Source organism: Motacilla alba, chromosome 3 (genome assembly GCF_015832195.1).
Source record: "Motacilla alba alba isolate MOTALB_02 chromosome 3, Motacilla_alba_V1.0_pri, whole genome shotgun sequence".
In the NCBI taxonomy this organism is placed as follows: domain Eukaryota; kingdom Metazoa; phylum Chordata; class Aves; order Passeriformes; family Motacillidae; genus Motacilla; species Motacilla alba.
The window spans coordinates 3,231,004-3,249,135 of NC_052018.1; the positions used below are offsets into that span (position 1 = coordinate 3,231,004).

Consider the following 18,132-nt stretch of genomic DNA (forward strand, 5'->3'; position numbering starts at 1 on the left):
CAGGCTTACAGGATCTGCCTCAGGCAGGATTGCCCCATTAGGCTCTTTCTGGAGATGCCCCAAAATGTGCTCACAGCGCACTCAGAATTTTGGTTTCTGTGGTAACTGATCGTATCCTGTCCCTAACCTGTCTTGCCAAGGAGTTTTTTCAGTGCTCACAGCCAAGTAAACCAGCACTTGTGTCTTGTTTCCTTGGCATGAAGTGACAGAGAAGTAAAAAAGAGAGTGAAATAAAGTCTTACCCTTATCCTATGCATTGTCAACATCTGTGAAATCCAGGCTCCAGTGGGATAATTCCTGATGTGCTCCAAGGCAAAGTATTTTGGGTGCTGAATCATCTGGGGGCTCATAAAATGTCTCCTGGTTCCCTTCCTTTCCTCTCTCTTCCCTCCCACTCCATGCTGTCGTTATTGTTTTGAAACAAGCTGGAAAGTCTTTGGGAAAAACTCTTATTATAGATATCCTCAAGTTTGAGCCTGGCTGAGGTTTTTTTTTTAAGTCCTGTCCTGATGGAAATGATGTCTTGGTCTTAAAATCAGCATAGTGGCTCCATAGATACTACAATTGGCCCACACCAAAATATTTTGGTACTACAGAATTATTTACTGACATCTTTGATTTGATTTTGATTTGAGAGTTTTGATTGGGCACTCTTTGAAAATTGTCCTTTGACAGAGCTGCCGCTTTTTCCTACAAACACAGAATCCCAGGATGGTTTGGGATGGAAGGGACCTTAAAGATCATCCAGTCCCACCTCCTGCCATGGGCAGGAACACCTTCCACTATCCCAGTTTGCTCCCAGCCCCATCCAGCCTGGCCTGGAACATTTCCAGGGATGGAGCAACTCCCCTGTTTTAGTAAATTCAAGTCAATACCCCAGGCATGGTCTAACTGGAGAGAAAATTACCAGGAAATGAGAAAATTAATGTGATGATGGGCTTTGGAGATAAAGTTGAAAGCTGATACAGCTCCTGAGGTCTTCCAAGATGGTTCAAGATGCAGCAAGGGCTGCAGCACCCAGCTCATGAAATCCTCCGTTGCTACATCCTGTGAGGTTAGCCCGGGGTACAGGGAGGAATTTCACTTTTCCCTGTCCCTGTTAGAGCCAGAGGAAATCACAAACCTTTTGGAAATCCCTGAGCTTTCCCTCAGTGACCCTTTTGCCTTGGGAAGGAGCATCCAGGTGCTGCACCCACAGGAAGGAGCGGGTGCTGTGATGTCACCTGGGTTGTGTTGACATGGAATGCAGGTGATGTCCTGAGGCATCGCTGCTGTGGGAGAGTGTTGGACCAGGCTGGATTGAGATGCTGCTCCTTACCCTCTCCTGTTTAGCTTCCCTGACTGGCACTGTCCAGGCAGATTTTGTTTCTAGGCATTCTCAGCACAGAAGAGCTGCAGAATATTCACATGTGGGTAAGTGAAACGGGTCTGGGCTCATTCCTTCTGCTGAGGGAATAAAGGTGTGGCCTGTGCTGCAGCCCGATGAACCTTCCACTCCCTAAACAAGGATTTTATCCCACCTTCCCATGGGATATGGTCAATGGTCCCTCACACCCCAAATTCCCAGGCAGTGCTTGGCAGAGTTTAGGTTTGGAGAGGTGACAGGGATGTCACTTTTGGAGGGATCAAATCCAGGGAGGGCATTCTCACACTTTACTCAGGTGAGACCCCACCTGCAGAGCTGCCTCCAGCCCTGGGCTCCAACAGCAGAAGGATGTGGAGCTGCTGGAGGGAGTCCAGAGGAGGCCACAGAAATGCTCCAAGGACTGGAGCCCCTCTGCTCTGGGGCTAGACTGGGTGTGTTCACCTAGAGAAGGCTCCAGGGAGAGTTCAGAGTCTCTTCCAGGGCCTAAAGGAGCTCCAGGAGAGCTGGATAGGGTTTTGGGACAAGGGATGGAGGGACAGGACACAGGGAATGGCTTCCCACTGCCAGAGGGCAGGGATAGATGGGATACTGGGATGGGATATTGGGCTGTGAGGGTGATGAGGCCCTGGCACAGGTTTCCCAGAGAAGCTGTGGCTGTCCCTGGATCCCTGGAAGTGTCAAAGACCAGGTTGGATGGGGCTTGGAGCAACCTGGTCTGGTGGAAGTTGGAGTTGGAAAAATTGTTTTTAAATCCCTTCCAACCCCAACCATTCTGTGATTCCCTGTTTCTCTGATTCCATGGATGTTTCTATTTCAGTACTCAGGGATCTCCTGCCCCTGTCCAGCACAGGCTGTGACACTGCTGAATGTGTCCAAAATGTCCCTTTTTGTACCCAGGATGTGGCCTTCGACCATTCTACGAGTCCTTCCAGAACACTGGCAAGATGATTGGTACAGGGACAGACGTCAGTCCTGGGGAATTCCCGTGGCTCGTGAGCATCCAGAGCCATGGGAAGCACATCTGTGGAGGCGCCATCATCAGTGCACTGTGGATTTTAACTGCAGCCCACTGCTTTGCAGATGAGCTGTGAGTGCTCCGGGGGTGGGAGGGCAGCCCAAGCACAGGTTGGGGGGGATGACATTCCTCCTGGTGGGTGCAGCATGTGCATCTCCTCCTGTGCCCTGAGAACAGGGATTGTCTCTTTTGGGGGAGACAAGCCCATTTTTGAACACAGGAATGTGCAGAAATCTGAATAACCAGGAGAAGCAGAAGGGGAATACTTTGAGGGATGTGGTTGGGTTCATGCAGGAGGGGAATATTTTGAGGGATGTCCTGAGCAGCCTTGGATAAATGCCCCTAATGCTATTCTGATGGCCCCCAAGCATTTCTTGTGCATCCACATCTGTTCCAGCACCTTGTAAAAGGTGATGTATTCCATTCTAGCTCATTGTATCCCCCAAATTACCTTTGCTTTCACACACCAAACACCTTCACCTCATGGAGACTCAGAATTTAAAATACCAAGTTCTGGATAAATCAACTCCATGCAGTGTCCAGGGCAGAGTCCAGCCCTCTGTGAGTCCCCTCCAACATGTGGCAGCCAAGACTGCTCTGTGACAAATGACCTGTGGCAGCACAGCCTGGAGCAGCTGGCTGGGGACAGCAGGGTCTGAGCAGCCAGCCCAGGGCACAGAGATCCAAAAGATCCAGACTATTCCATCTGCTTGGTAGTGACTGGGTTATTTATAACCTGCATTCACACTCTACCTCTGCACCTCTCTGCCCTGGAAATCATCCTTTCCTAGGAGTGAGGGTAAATTCCTTGGATATTTATAGCTGAACTGCCTAAGCCACCATCATGCCCTGCTCTGGGGAGGAGGCACCAACCTTCATAACCCAAATCCTTCATGTTTTCCATGTCCTGTTTTGTTCTTAAGGCCACCAGATCTGACGGTGGCAGTGGGGGGAGTTGACCTCAGCTTCCCTCTGGAGGAGTGCAACCCGGACAGCCTGATCCTGCACGAGGAGTTCAACAGAACCAGCCTGCAAAATGACATTGCCCTGATCCTGCTCAGCAATCCCATCGAGTTCAGCATGGTGAAAATTCCCATCTGCCTGCCCTTTGTGTGTGACACAGACACGTGGCAGCACTGCTGGGCTGCTGGCTGGGAGAACACAAGTGCAGGTGAGGTGCTGGGGGAGATGCATTTGCTGATGGAAGATGGGTTTTATCTATTTAAAGTGGGTATCCTCTCCTATCAGGGGTTTCCCAGACAAAGTTTCACTTTCCACCTTCCTGGTTTATACATCCAGACCCCCTCAGCCTCTGCACATCCACCAGTTCCCTGTTCAGGGCAAGAACAAGTCACCAACAGACCCTCAGAGCAAAATCTGGGATCTATTTTGGCACCACATCCAAACTTTGGACCTCATTTTGGCAGCCAGATTAAGACAAGCTCCACCCTGGTGGGTAAATTAGCACAGACTCATGGAATTATTAGGGTTGGAAGAGACCTTAAAGCTCATCTCATTCCGACCCCCTGCCAGGGGCAGGGACACCTTCCACTATCCCAGGTTGCTCAGAGCCCCATCCAGCCTTGTCTTGAACACTTGTCACCTTGTGGGATCCTTGTGGGTAACTTCAGCTTGGGATATTCTATGAATCATCCAGTTAGGCTGGGTCTAAAATGGTCTGGACTAAAGGAAATTGAGATCTGGGGCTGTCTTTGGCTTAATGCCTCTATGAGCTGGATTGATTCATTGGTTCTGGCCACTCCTTCCCTCACTCATTTAGGACTGCAGATTGCTGTTGCTAATTGATCTCATTTAAGCCCTAATGAAAGCAGTTCCAGCACTGATTGTGACCCAAAATGTCTGTCCTGAACAAATGTCACTAATTAGCCAATGAGCTGTTTCATTATTGGAAAGAATTAATCAGGACTGGGAGGGCAGGGGGTGCATTGGAGCATGAGTGGTCCTTTCCAGGATGCAGTAAGTGGATATCCCATGGAATCCTTGCTATTCTGCTCCAAGTCCTGGGTTTTTTTCTTCATGAAACTCTGCATTTGCCTTCTTAGGCTTCGTTTTCCTCCCTCAACAGTAACACACAGCACTCTCACAGTTGTGAAGCTCTCCCACTTCACCAAGGTAATGTGCTCCTAGAACAGAGGGGCTGCTGCAGAGTCCCTCTGGGGGATTTCCCTTGAGCTCCTCCGTGCAAAATCCATGGAGCAGCTCTGGGGATCACCCTTGTGCTGCTGTTTGGGCTCAGCTGACACGGATTGTACTTCCAAAAATCGGTGTCAGTGTCTTAGCCCTGGCACCCCCCACCCTCTGTCTGGTAGAGGCTCCAGAAGAAATCCAGCAGCAGCTGAGTGTGGTGAGAGGGGGTGTGAGGGTGTGACATGGGCAAAGCCAAAAGGTACAGGATCAGGGAATGGTTTGGATTGGAGGGACCTTAAAACTCATCCCGTCCCACCCCTTGCCATGGGCAGGGACAACTTCCACCATCCCAGGGTGCTCCAAGCCCTATCCAATCTGGCCTTGGACACTTCCAGAGATCCAGGGGCAGCCACAGCTTCACTGGGAAACATGTGCCAGGGCCTCATCACCCTCACAGCCAAGAATTCCTTCCCAATATCCCATCTATCCCTGCCCTCTGGCAGTGGGAAGCCATTCCTTGTGTTCTGTCCCTCCATCTCATGTCCCAAAACCCTATCCAGCTCTCCTGGGCCTCCTTTAGGCTCTGGAAGAGGCTCTAAAGTCTTCCCAGAGCTTTCTCTTCTCCAGGCGAACACCCCCAGCTTCTCTCCATAACAGGAGGGCTTCACCTTCCTGGAGATTCCTTCACCAAAGCCTTTTCATCTTTGGGCACTTCCATCTTAGCTGGAAAAGGGATGTGACAACTTTCCAGCTTTTAGATCTTCTCATTGAGTCACAGTTTCCTGAAGGTTCTGGGAGGATTTAGCACAGTGAAATATGAAACAAGGAGTGAGTTTCAAATATTCTGAAGGTCTCAGGTTTATCCTTTAGACTCAGGTTCACTTTAGAGAGAAATGTGGGTGAAATAATTGGGGTTTCCAAGTAGCCCAGCACATTTTTCAGTCTTTTTGTCACTTGCAGGTGCCAGCTGTGATTTCTGTATTCCCAGCCCAAGGGAAGAATAAAGCAGATATTTCCTTTGTGTCACTTTGTGAGGATACAGCTGGTCCCCTGGGTGAGGTGCGGCCTTGCAGCCCTCTCCGGGGAGAACAATGTTTAGATTGGATATAAGAAAAAAAATTCTTCCCTGGAAGAGTTGTTGGGCATTGGAACAGCTGCCCTGGGCAGTGGTGGAGTCCCCACCCCTGCAGGAATTTAAAAGCCATGTAGATGTGGCATCTGGGGACAAGGATCAGAGGTGGCCTTGGCAGTGCTGGGGGAATGGTTGGACTGGATGATCTCAAAGGTTGCTTGCAATGTAAATTATTCCATGATTCTATAATTCTAACAATAGGAATCTGGGGAAAGCTCAGTGGACTTTGATCTGCAGGGGCTTGCACAGGATCCCACAAAAAGCCCCTCAGACTGAGTTCCCGAAAAACCACGAGTGAGAAACTCCAGGTGTACAGGGCAGCTCATCTCAGGTGATCACTGAGACCACCAGCAGGAAAATCCATCCCTTTGGGGGTTTCTCAGTCATCTGGCATCCCTGACAGTGTCCAAAGCCACGTTGGACAGGGCTTGGAGCAAGCTGGGATAGTGGAAGGTGTCCCTGCACACGGCAGGGGTGGCACTAGATGAGCTTTAAAGTCCCTTTCCACCCAAACCATTCTGGGATTCTGTGATAAACTCAGGAGCACAAACTCATCATTGCCAACACTTGGGGATCCCCCTGTATGCCCCCGTGACCCCAAAACCCTATGGTTCTACCCAGAGACCCCATTGCCCTGAGATGCTTTAGAAATCCAGCTGAGATTCTTCCCAAGGGAAGTCTCCAGCTGTTGATCCCTCTCTTTTCATTTGCTGCAGCATCCCGTGTGCTGCAGAAAACAAGGATGAAGCTGATCAGCAGGGAGAAATGCCTGAAGCACATCCCACACCTTGTGGGGGGCGTGATGTGTGCTGAGACAGAGCAAGGAGAAGGAGAAGGAGGAGGAGGAGGAGGCTGCCAGGTAAAGGAACCATCTTGGTCTGCTTCATGGCCAGGTTACACCCCAAAAGGAGACAGGAATGGTTGTCCAGGAGTTTCAACGCAAAAGAATTGGGAGCGAAGTTTAATTCGGGGGTGTTTAATTTAAATATTAGAAACATTTCTCAGGTGAGGTCTTGGCTCTGACCCAAAGGTGCTTGGCTGGTCTGTGGGTGCCAGAATGAGTCACAACTTGTGGCAGTGTGTTGGTGACAGATAATGAGGGACTTTTCAAGCTAAATTACAGTCTCAGCAGTAGTTCGTATCAGGGAGCTGACACAAACACCCAAATGAGGCAAAACTCACTCACAACTTGTGCCCCACAACACATTCCAACCCCAGGATTGCTGTCCTGGTGTCAAATCAAGTCTGGAAGCCAAAAAATTCACCTTGTCTTTCATAGCATCCAAATTCCAACCCCTCTCCTGACACGGACTGGGCTCTCCTGCAGTCTCTGGTTCCAGACTGAGATTTCCCTCCTCCACTAGGCAATGTTTTTTCTAGGAATCACAGAGTGGTTTGGGTAGGACAGGGCCTTAAATCTCACCCAGTTCCAACCCCCTGCCATGGGCAGGGACATTTTCCACTATCCCAGTTTTCTCCAAGACCCATCCAGCTGTATTTCACACATGTCCACGTGTTTGGAGGGGTCTGGATGAGGAGACACATGGATGAACAACTCCATCCTGTAGGAATTACTCATTGGAGGAACTAAACCAGCACCCAGGGCAGAGAGAGATCCTCTGACCTTTAGGCAAAGGCAGGGGGCACCAGGACCATGGGATGCCGAGGGAAAGTTTGCTTTGCAAAAATTATTTTGTGATTAGCCAGAGAGCGTCTGCCTCTGAAACCATCCAAGGAGTGACTTTCTCCTCCATTACATTAAATCAAAAAATCTTAAAAAGAAACCTGCAAAGGATAACATTAACATGATTAAAGAATACACTGCCCAGCCCAGCCTAGCCTGAAGTTCTGTGGGTGAATGATGCTGGTGAAATAGCAGGAGCACTTGTTCCCAGCAAAATCAATCTCCTGGGCTCAGAAAACTGATGAAGCAGCTCTTTAGAGCCACAATAATGTCAGAGTTGTCTGAGGAATGAAGTAAGAATGTGAGATTTCCAAGCAGTGGAAGCACACATCCTTTCCATGGGTGATAAAACTCAGAATTCAGCATCTCTCTGATTTTAGTGGGATCTTGACCAGGCAGGAATGCTTTGTAAACTGGAATAAAGGGAACAGGACAAAGCCAGAGCTGAGGATAGAAGTTATACTTTTCAGGGATGAAACAGTGACAGGACTTGCCACCAGATTTTGCTGATTTGCTGGAGGGGAAGTGTTTTGCTGCTGGATGGTTTCCTGGATTTCTGAGAAGTGCTGATCAAAGCCATGGGGGACACATTTTGGCCTCACCAGGCTGGGTCAGCAACCTTGTGGCTTGTCCTGGTCATGGTCTGGGACAGGACAGGGCTGAATCTGATGCTTCTTCTGCAGCAGGGACCACTGGGCAGAATCTCAGAATTATTTAGGTTGGAAAAGCCCTCCAAGATCACTGAGTCCATCCTGTGACCAATCCCCACCTTGTCCCCAGCCCAGAGCACTGAGTGCCACATCCAGTCCTTCCTTGGACACATCCAGAGATGGGGACTCCACCACCTCCCTGGGCAGCCCCTCCAATGCCTGACCACCCTTGCAGGGAAGAAATTTTTTCCAACATCCAATCTAAACCTCCCCTGGCACAGCTTGCAGCTGGTTTCCCTTAAATTGTCTCGGAGCAAAGCCCAACTCCCCCAGCTGTCCCCTCCTGCCAGGGAATTGTGCAGAGCCACAAGGTCCCCCCTGAGCCTCCTTTTCTCCAGGCTGAGCCCCTTCCCCAGCTCCCTCAGCCTCTCCTGGTGCTCCAGCCCCTTCCCCAGCTCTGTCTCCTTCCCTGGACACGCTCCAGCCCCTCAATGTCCCTCTTGGAGTGAGGGACAGAACTGGGCAATCCATCTGCTCTGTGGGCAGTGCAGCCTCCCGAGCTGTGATTGCCTGTAAGGACTGCAGGGTTTGTGTCAGATGAGAGTGAGGCCAGATTTCAAAATGCCCAAATCCTTCACATCCTCATCTCTGTCATGGAAACAGAGCAGCCCTGGGCATGGCATTGGTCTGCTCCATCCAGCTGTCTCCTGGGGGACTTCCAGGCTCTGGCTCTTGCCTGGATCAGGAGCCACCCACGAGTCCCTGGGGAGAAGCCAGGAAGGATTAGAAGCTCGGGCAAGGCAGAGATTCCTGGCCAGGGAACAAACCCTGGTGATGCCGAGTTTGCTCCAGTAGCTGTAGCCCAAGGAAGTCTGGACACAGAGGAGACAAAAGCTTAATACTAACCTTTCCTGGGATTTGCTGAGGATCAGGATCCATGCTTTCATGTCCAGAGCCAGGCTAAGGCAGGAAAGTTGCTGGCCTCGAGGTTGTAAGTCCACATGATCTACATCAGGATGCAAATCTGTGAACTGTGATGGAGGGAACAACTTTTCACACAGGGAGACAGTGACAGGACAAAGGAGAATGGTTTTAAACCAGAGAAAGAGATATTTAGATGGGATATTGGGAAGTAATTCTTCCCTGTGAGGGTGGTGAGGCCCTGGCACAGGTGAAGCTGTGGCTGATCCATCCCTGGTATTGTCCAAGGCCAGGGTGGACAGGGTTTGGAGCAACCTGGGATAGTGGCAGAAATTCCTCCTGATGTCCAACCTGAACCTCCCCTGGTGCAGCTTGAGGCCATCCCATGAATGGAAAGCCAAGAATAAAAAGGCTCAGACACTTCACCAGCTGCCCTCATACCAGACCAGCCTAATTTGTGGATAACTGACCATGTTCCTCCAATAACTCAAGGAGATTGAATAGCAGAGCTCCCAAGTATTTGTACCTAAAAAAAAAAAAAAAAATCCATTCCCTTAAAAAGAAAAATCTATTCTATCCCAATTCCCTGGCAGTTCTGCAGACAAATATATGGATTGGCTGGGAATTAACACTACCAGGAGCTGTAATTGACTTATAGTTCTATTTAGTCATAAACATTAACATTAATGGATGTTCAGGGGGTACAAGTGCTAAAGAACAGACACTGGAGATGGCCTATGTATTATTTTTCTGTGTGCTACATTTCTTCCATGACCCCATGAACCACAATTGATGTCTCATTCCTTGCTTTCTTAAGCATCTTTTGTTAGGCTCTGATGCAATGGTAACTTGAACAATAATTAGAGTATAAGGGGCTCACAAAGCAAATGCCTCCTTCAGTGCCTTCCCTGCCCAGGCAAAATTCAGTAAATGGCCCAATTATAGTTCAGAGGGGCTGTGGGGGGAGCTCTGATGTGGTGATTAGGACAAAGTGTGTTCAGCTGGACTCACAGGTCACCTACAGTTCAGCAGCACATGAAGGGGGGGCAGGCCCTGCTCTGATTCCAGGGGAAGGGATTGCTGTGTGACCCCCAGGAGCAGTGGGGTGGTTCCAGCTCAGGTGAGTCCTGCGCTGCAGGTATCCACCCCCTCCTACAGCCTGCAGCAGGGGGGATTTTGGCCATAAATCACACAGTGGCTGGGGTTTAAAGGGGCCTTAAAAATCATCTGGTTCCAACCTCCCACTAGCCCAGGTTGGTCCAAGCCCTGTCCAGCCTGGCCTTGGACACTTCCAGGGATCCAGGGGCAGCCACAGCTTCTCTGGGCACCCTGTGCCAGGGCCTTACCACCCTCCCAGGGAAGAATTCCTTCCCAGTATCCCATCTATCCCTGCTTTCTTTCACTTTAAAGCCATTCTCCCTTGTCCCATGTCTGAAAATGCCCTTACAGCCTCTAGGATGCTCAAGGCTCTCACTCCACAGAGCTGGAAGCAAAAGCAGCAGTTCTTGTGCAAACCTGGATGGGGATTTCCAGCCATTTCACAAATGTTTATTTTATAACCATCAGCATCTACAGAAACATCTTTCCATCAACAGGGAGGAAAAAAAGCCCTGGTGATGGGAGTCACTGAGGTTGATTCAAGCATCTGTGTTAAAATGACATCAAGCCCTTTGTGTGTGTTTATTGCTCCCCATGAACTGAAATCCAGCCGAAGGGGTTTAGCTCACAGAGGAGCACTTGTCTCCAAGGCAGGAGAGTTGTTTACATTTAATTCTCTATTAGATATCCCAGGATATGCCCTGGTATCCCACTGCTCCCACGTCAATCTATGCCCCAGTGACTGCAATGGGAGCCTGACACTTGCCCTGGAAAAGCTCTGGCATCCTTTCACAAGGTATTGCCTCCTTTTGCTGCTTCAAACATGGCCCCAAGACTGCCAAGAAAGACTTGTGAAATAGAATTTTCTGAAGGCAAGAATCCTGCAAATGAACACTGTGTTTTTATAGGCAGTTGTCATGGATTCATGGAGAAGAGCACAAACCAGGATAGTGTGGTCAGTCCCTGAAGCTGCTCAAAACACCTGAGATGGTTAAATTATGGTCTGGCTGCAGTCTGTAGGGATGGGGAGCATCCACAGGAGCCCTGAGGTCCTTCTGCCTATCAGCCAAATGTTCCCTGGGACCAGGAGTCAAAACTATCCACATTTCAGTCCAAAGTTATTACAAACTGCAGAAAAGTGCTTTATTATTGTATCTTACCTTAAAAATAGAACCACAGAATCACTGAGGTTGGAAAAGCCCTCTGAGATCATCGAGTCCAACCATTCCCCCAGCACTGCCAAGGCCACCACTGACCCATGTCCCCAGGTGCCACATCCACCTGTTTTCTGAACATTTCCAGGGTTGGTGACTCTGCCACTGCCCTGGGCAGATGTACCAGGGCTGGACAACCCTTTCACTGCAGGCATTTTCCCTAATACTCAATGTAAACCTCCTGTGGTGCAGTTTGAGGCTGTTTTCTTTCTTCCTGTTGAAGAGAGTAATGGATTTCCCATCACCGAACTATTGCTACCACCATGAGGTCTTTCTTTTCCCTGAGGGACAGATTGCTTTAAGCAGGAAGGTGTCCTGGGAAGCCCCAGAACAAAGCAGTGGAGAGGTGTTTCTGCATTTGCAGCCCCTTCAATTTTCTTCTGAAGGGCCCTTTGATGTTCAGCTCACAAGAATCAGAACATTTTTCCGTGAGTTTTTAGGGCTTCTATCACTTTATCATTTTATGGTGTGGGCAGACAAGTGAGCTTGTGCAGGGTCTGATGGCTTCATTCTTTAATCTGTGAGAAATTAATTGCCAGTGCGAGACCCTGGGATGATGATGAGGATGATCTTGGGTGTCTCTTCTTCTTTCTTCCTCTGGGTCGTAGATTTTACTCACTCAGACTGAAGCTGTTTGGGAGTCCAGCTTGGCTTTGTGAGCCTGGTGGGGAGCAGAACACCTCTGGATCCAGCTGAACACAAAATCCCAGCTTGCCCTGGGAGTGGGGAATGGCTGTGATGACTCAGAGGAGCCATTTCTCATTTGGTGACAGCTCTGAGGGGAAGCTGTGACTCACAGGCACATCCAAATTTTTTAAAGGAGTTGCCAACCCTGTGGAAGAGGGTGGTTCAACCACCTGACATGTTCTGAGAGTCCCAAAACTCTTGCAAGGAGATTCCTCACCGAGGGTTCATGGAGAAACTGGGCTGTCATGAAGTAGAAGGGATTTGAACAGAGAAAGAACTTACAGGGATAGTTTCATTGGCATCATCCATGCAAGGAATTTCGATGTTCCAGGAGGGCAAATGCCAAGATGACCAAGTTGGCCAATGCCACGGTGTTATTCAAAAGGGTCAAAGTGAAAGGTGGCTGTGCAGAGGTGCAGCAGGTCCCATTATTCTGAGTGACTGCGGGTTAAAACAGCAGCTGCAGCTCATTATTGATAAAGAAAAAGTAATGGATATATGGAGAAGCAATTCCAGCTGTACACTGGCCATAATAGGCTCTAATTTAGCTATTAGCATGTCAGAAGAACTGTAGGTAGTCCTTCAAAAACATCAGCTTGAGGCTCTGGGGAGGTCAAAAGGGCAATGAGAGCATTAGGAATTATTAGGACAGGAAAAAGTGGCAAAGCAAATGTGTTGTGCCAGGGCACTACTCCTGGGAGCCTCCCTGTGTGTGATTCCTTTCCATTCCATCTGAGAAAGGAGTGGTAATTTCAGAAAAGGAGGGAAGTGGAACCGGAAGGATGGACAGGGACATGGAAGAGCTCCTGGCAGCACAGGGAACAGCAGAGCAAGACTCTGAGGCTTGCAGGAGAGATGTCTGATGGGGACGTGACACATTTCCAGCCTCGTGGGCAGCATGGAGAGGAGTCAAGAGCTGTCCTCGTGTCACTGCTGCTCCAAGCACATGAAGGAGGGGTGTCAGATGGCCTTATCAGGCAGCAGACCTAAAACAAAGAGAAGGAAGTGTTTTTTCTTCCATCAGATAATTAAACTATGGGAGTCGCTGACCAGGATGTTGTGGGTATTTATCCTAAGGGATAAATGGATTCAAAAAGCAATTAGGCAATTTCCTGGATGAAGATCTCTCTGAGGCCATTAACCACTGGGATGTAAATACAACTCTGTAAATACTTGTCCCATTCCTCCTTCTCCTCCCCTGAGCGCTTGCTGCAGATGACAGCCAGAGACAGGAGTCTGGGCCACAGGGCTTTGGCCAGAGGCATCTGCACTCTCTGTGCCACTGCAGTCACTAATGGCCCTGCTGACATCACAGCGGGTGAATTTGGGTCATCTTCTCCCATTTTCCAGCCAGGGGATGGAGTGACACAGAAGCTGAAGCTTCTCAAAGGGTTTGTGTGAGAGGAGTCCAGCTGCCCTGTATTACCTGGTGCCTTTCTGATACCTGCACATTCTCGTGGCCACAACCTCCTTCCTCCCAAATTTAAAGACATCTGGAAACAGCTGGGCAAATGATGTTTGCCAAAGCCTCTGCCTCCGGCAGCCAGGGCAGCTCTGATGGGCACTGTTGTTGTTCCCAGTGCTGTTATTCCCGTGCTGATTGTCTCCAATTTGCACAGAGCTCACCAATATGAAAATGAAACCAGCAATGACTTGCAGGGATTGTGCATCCACCTAATGAGGATCAGATGAGTTGTTCTCCCACCCCCAGAGCTTCTCCCACCTCGGAAGATTTATGTGGCTGAGCATGTTTGTTCTGATCAATGACTGTGCTGCAGACACGAATACAAATGTAAAAGAGAGATTACACTTTTGATCCAAAGCCCACTAAAGGCAGCAGAAAGGCTCCTGATGCTCACAAAAAAAAAAAAAAAATTGTTTTGACTGCAGTGAAGATGAAATTTTTGGTCAGCTTCAGTGAACAAAGCACCTTGTTAGGCAGTGACAGATTTTATACAACCCACAGCTATTTATCAGTGGATGTATCATTGCTTTCACCTCTCCTAATGGGAGGATTAACATGTTTAAGGCAGGAATTCGGCACCAGATCTGATTTGTTGCGTTTGCTTTTCGCTCATCTTCGAGATGACAAGAAACATGAAACAGAAGCAAAGCTGCTGTTTTTAGTTTGGTTTTTCCCATCCAGAAACTTGGCACTTAGAGGGAGAAGCAGGAGCAGGTATCTGGTGTGTGCTGCTGACCAGGATTGTTTCAGCACCAGGATACAGGAGCCTGAAAAAGCAGCCTTTAATAATTCTTCTATCCTCAGAGTCATTAACCTGAACGTTCATTAAATTAGCGTTACTGGAAGCATCACAGAGCTGAGATAATTGTCCCAGCACTCAAAAACTCGCTCCTCCCACACCCTCTCCTACACAAGGATGGAAAACCTTGGGCCAGCGTTCCTGAAGGCTTAAGGTGGATACAGGGATATTCAGAAGCGTCCGAGGACTGAGTTCATTTTCTCCATCTTTAGTCCTATAAAAACCAGGCTCCTGATTCATGCGGGCTGCTGCTGTAATTATGTGAGATTCTCACACAGAGAGGATGATTTGGCCAATTTTGTGATAAAAGTCTCGTGTTAAACAGCCGAAGTTAAAAGAAATGGCATGTGAGAAGTAGTACCCAGGAAGAAGAGCAGCTCAACCCGTGTGGAAAGAGATCAGGATTTGGGTCCCAGGGCTTGTGGATTAGGGAAATGGATTTGCAGCTGCTGCCTGGGCTGCTCAGAGCATTCCTGAACTCCCTCTCTGCCCCAAGTTTTAAATCACTGATCCCCCAAACATCCCCATTTCCCCGCCAACCGGGCAGGGAACCAAACGGACGTGGATAAAGAGGAAAAGAGAGGAAGAGCAGATCTGATCTGAGAGGGAAGCAGGGTTTAAATGGGGATCTCTGTCTCTGCCGCCGCCTCGGGCGAGTCCCATCCCTGCCCTGCCGCGGCTTTCCCAGCCCTGACCGCGATGCGACAATTCCCGAGGGGACAGTCACAGGGCATCACTGCTGCTCCCAAGCCCCGGGAAGGAAGATCCTTTTTGAGTGTGAGCAGCCTCCAAACTGGAGGCTGAAGCTGATCCGTGCAGGGGCTCTGCCGGTGCTGAAAAACTCCTTTGGTTTTTTTTTGCTGCTGGGAAAAGGTGGAGCGGAGCATCCCGAGCTCTCGCTCTCCAGACTCCGCTGGTTATCCATGTGTGGAAGGCTCCCAGCGCCTTCCCTCTCACAGCCAGGATAATACCCTCGCCTGTTCCTGCCCCGAGAGGACCCGCAGTGAAATTCCCGGGAATGGAATCATGTGTGGATGATCATTCATCCCAACGGGATGCCACCGCCAAGGACGCCCGCAACGCGCGGCTCCAAGGTCACCTCTGTGGTTTTCACGGGAATTCTTGGCTGAAAAAGGGTCGGGAAAACTCTTTTAGATGCTGAGTCTGAAGAGGGTCCAGCAGCACTGCTTGAGGTGCAAGGACGTGGCTACAACAACAACAAACAGAGTTGATTTTATGTTTGGACTCAATAATCTGAAAGGTCTTTTCCAGCCTAAATCTCTGGTCTTTGTTGGTCCCTTCCAGCTCAGGATAGTCTGTGATTCTACAAACATTTCCTCTGCATTTATCTTAATTTTTATCTCCTGAATGAATACTGAACTGAAAAAAAAGAAAAAAAAGGGAAAACAAAAAGATAAGAATATTAATGACCAGAGCCCTCCAGCTACTGGAGTGGGAATTCAGCCATAAACTTCAGCGAGTGCTGATGAGCTGCACAGGGAACTTCAGCCTCTTCCTTGCTCGTTAATTAATGTGTGTTAGCTCAGGGTAGCTGCTGGCAGAAGGGGTTTCATCCATTAATGACAAAGATGTTTCCCAAAGTAGTGTGCAAACAGGGAAGGACAACATTTCCCAGTAAAGTTTGCTGTCTTGGGAAATGGATTTGTATTGAATTTGTTTACCGCAAGTGCTGGTTAGAAAAGGTGGAAAAAAGATTCAAGCCCACTGTGGAAGGAAATTTCTTTATTGCAGGGATGAAGCACAGCACTGAAGATGTCCTGGAATCCCAAACTGGTTTGGCTTGGAAGGATCTTAAAAATCCTCTAGCACCTTCCACTATCCCAGGCTGATTCAAGTCCCATCCAGCCTGGCCTTGGACACTTCCAGGGATCCAGGGTCAGCCACAGCTTCCCTGGGAAACCTGTGCCAGGGCCTCACCACCCTCACAGTCAACAATTCCTTCCCAATATCCCATCTAACCCTGCCCTCTGGCAGTGGGAAGCCATTCCCTTTGTCCTGTCCCTCCATCCCTTGTCCCAAGTCCCTCTCCAGCTGTCCTGGAGCCCCTTTAGGTCCTGGAAGAGGCTCTGAACTCTCCCTGGATCCTTCTCTCCTCTCCAGGTGAACACACCCAGCTCTCACACAGCCTTTCCTCAGAAAAGCGTTGCACCTGCCTTGGGTGGATCTTGTGCTGCTTTCTCTTCTCCCTGGGTTTGTGTCCAAAGATTCTGGAGCTGGATGTGCTCTTGGTGCTCCAGCTACAGCAGCCACCAGGAGAATATTCCTCTTTTTAAGGTGCCTGCAACCTGCATTTGAAGCCTTGCCCACACTGGATGAGTGGTGGCTGTCCTTGCAGCAGCAGGGAAGTGTTCAGGGAAGTGACTGTGGCTTCAAGAAGGATTTGTCAGGATTATTGTTCATCTGCTGCCCAGTTTCTGGCTGCCAGCCCCCAAAATTCACAGTGGCAGGTACCCAGCACCTCCAGCAGCAGCTTTGCAGAGGAGACAAGGACTGAGTGAGCAGTCACAGCAAATGTTTCTTTTCTCTCTAGGATGGTGTCTCTTGCTGACAGGTCTCAGGTATCCTCCTGGGGCCACAGGAGCATGTGGAAAAGGCTGGGAATGACAGGGACTCAGTGCACTGAGCCAGAGCTTGGGACTGATCTCCTTCTCTTGCCTCCTGTATCTATTTATTCTGCAGGATCTCAGGGCTGAGCTGTGACATTTCCGAATCCAAATTCCCTTTTTTTCCCCATTTCCCAAATCCTCACAAACCCGAGACAGAGACTGATTTTCCCACTCAGGCTGCTCTGAGGGCCCTGAAGTTGGATCCAGCAGTAACATTCCTGCTTCTGCCACAGGTGGACAGCGGGGGACCTCTGGTCTGCAGCTACTGGAACACCATGAAGTGGTTCCAGGTGGGCATCATCAGTGGAGGAAACCCAAACCACAGGATTTTAACGCCTGTTTACAGCTACCATGACTGGATTGAGAAGGAAACAGCCATAAGGGGAAAACCTTTCTTCACTGAAGGTGTGGACCGTGGAGCACATCTCAAGGTTCCTCGTTCCAGGGCTGGAACACAGGTGGTGTTTTTGGAGTATTGTCTCCTTTTATTAATCTTTTTTATAGCAATTAAATTACCCTGAGAGTAGATTTTTGAAAATAAAAGTCAGAACTGCCACTTCACTCTTTTTTTTCTGAGGCCAACCTGCTCAATGTCACTGACAAGGACACAGGGACCAACAGGAGATGTCACAATGAGACAGGGAGGGAGGCTGAGGTGGAGAAATGAAATGAAGGAGGCATTTGGACATTCTTTCCCAAATGAATGGGCAAGAAGGGCCATAATCCTCTGGAAAACACAGATATTCCACACTGCTGGGTCACATTGGTCTCAGTTGTTTGCTAAGTGAAGATGCCAAGTGAAAATGTGGCATCTGAAGGTGCTGATCCCCTTGGGAAGTTGAAACCCAGAGGAAGAGATTCACTCACTCATTATCATTAGTTGCTGTAGGATAGCTCTGGGCTTTTGAATCTTACAGATTAGCTGGACTAATTTGTTTTAGTCTAATTTTAACTAATTTTTTTTTTTTTTTTTTTTTTTTTTTTTTACTAAGAGCACCCACAGAGAGCTCAGCCCCTGCTCAGGTGCTGTCAAACTTCTGGGACAGAACCACTGAGGCACTGGAGGAGGCTGCCCAGAGAAGCTGTGGGTGCCCCTGGATCCCTGGAAGTGTCCAAGGTCAGTTGGACAGGGCTTGGAGCAGCCTGGGATAGTGGAAGGTGTCCCTGCCCACGGCAGGGGGTGGGATGGGATTTAAGGTTCATTCCAACCCAAACAATTTTATGATTTTGTGATGAGAGAAGTATTTGGGGGCTATCCAGAAAATGCTGTCTACAAAAACCCTTCAGTCTTATAAATAATCAAAATCAATCCCTTGCAAGTCAATG

General features: G+C 49.1%; 1 protein-coding gene across 1 annotated transcript; it reads left to right on the forward strand.

Moving 5' to 3' along the window:
* The first annotated feature begins 1,304 nt into the window (after positions 1-1,304).
* On the forward strand, positions 1,305-17,355 carry PRSS55 (serine protease 55). The gene is made up of 5 exons (XM_038134066.1): positions 1,305-1,360; positions 2,265-2,453; positions 3,305-3,557; positions 6,347-6,520; positions 17,040-17,355. The coding sequence occupies exons 1-5, from the start codon at positions 1,305-1,307 to the stop codon at positions 17,325-17,327; spliced, it is 960 nt and encodes a 319-aa protein (XP_037989994.1). The 3' UTR covers positions 17,328-17,355.
* The last annotated feature ends 777 nt before the right edge of the window (positions 17,356-18,132 follow it).

Excerpts from the sequence above, each read along its gene's own strand:
- PRSS55 (XM_038134066.1), top strand. The coding sequence starts at position 1,305 with ATGCTGCTCCTTACCCTCTCCTGTTTAGCTTCCCTGACTGGCACTGTC. Across the intron at positions 2,454-3,304 it reads CACTGCTTTGCAGATGAGCT|GCCACCAGATCTGACGGTGG; the intron begins GTGAGTGCTCCG and ends TTTGTTCTTAAG. Across the intron at positions 6,521-17,039 it reads GAGGAGGAGGAGGCTGCCAG|GTGGACAGCGGGGGACCTCT; the intron begins GTAAAGGAACCA and ends CTTCTGCCACAG.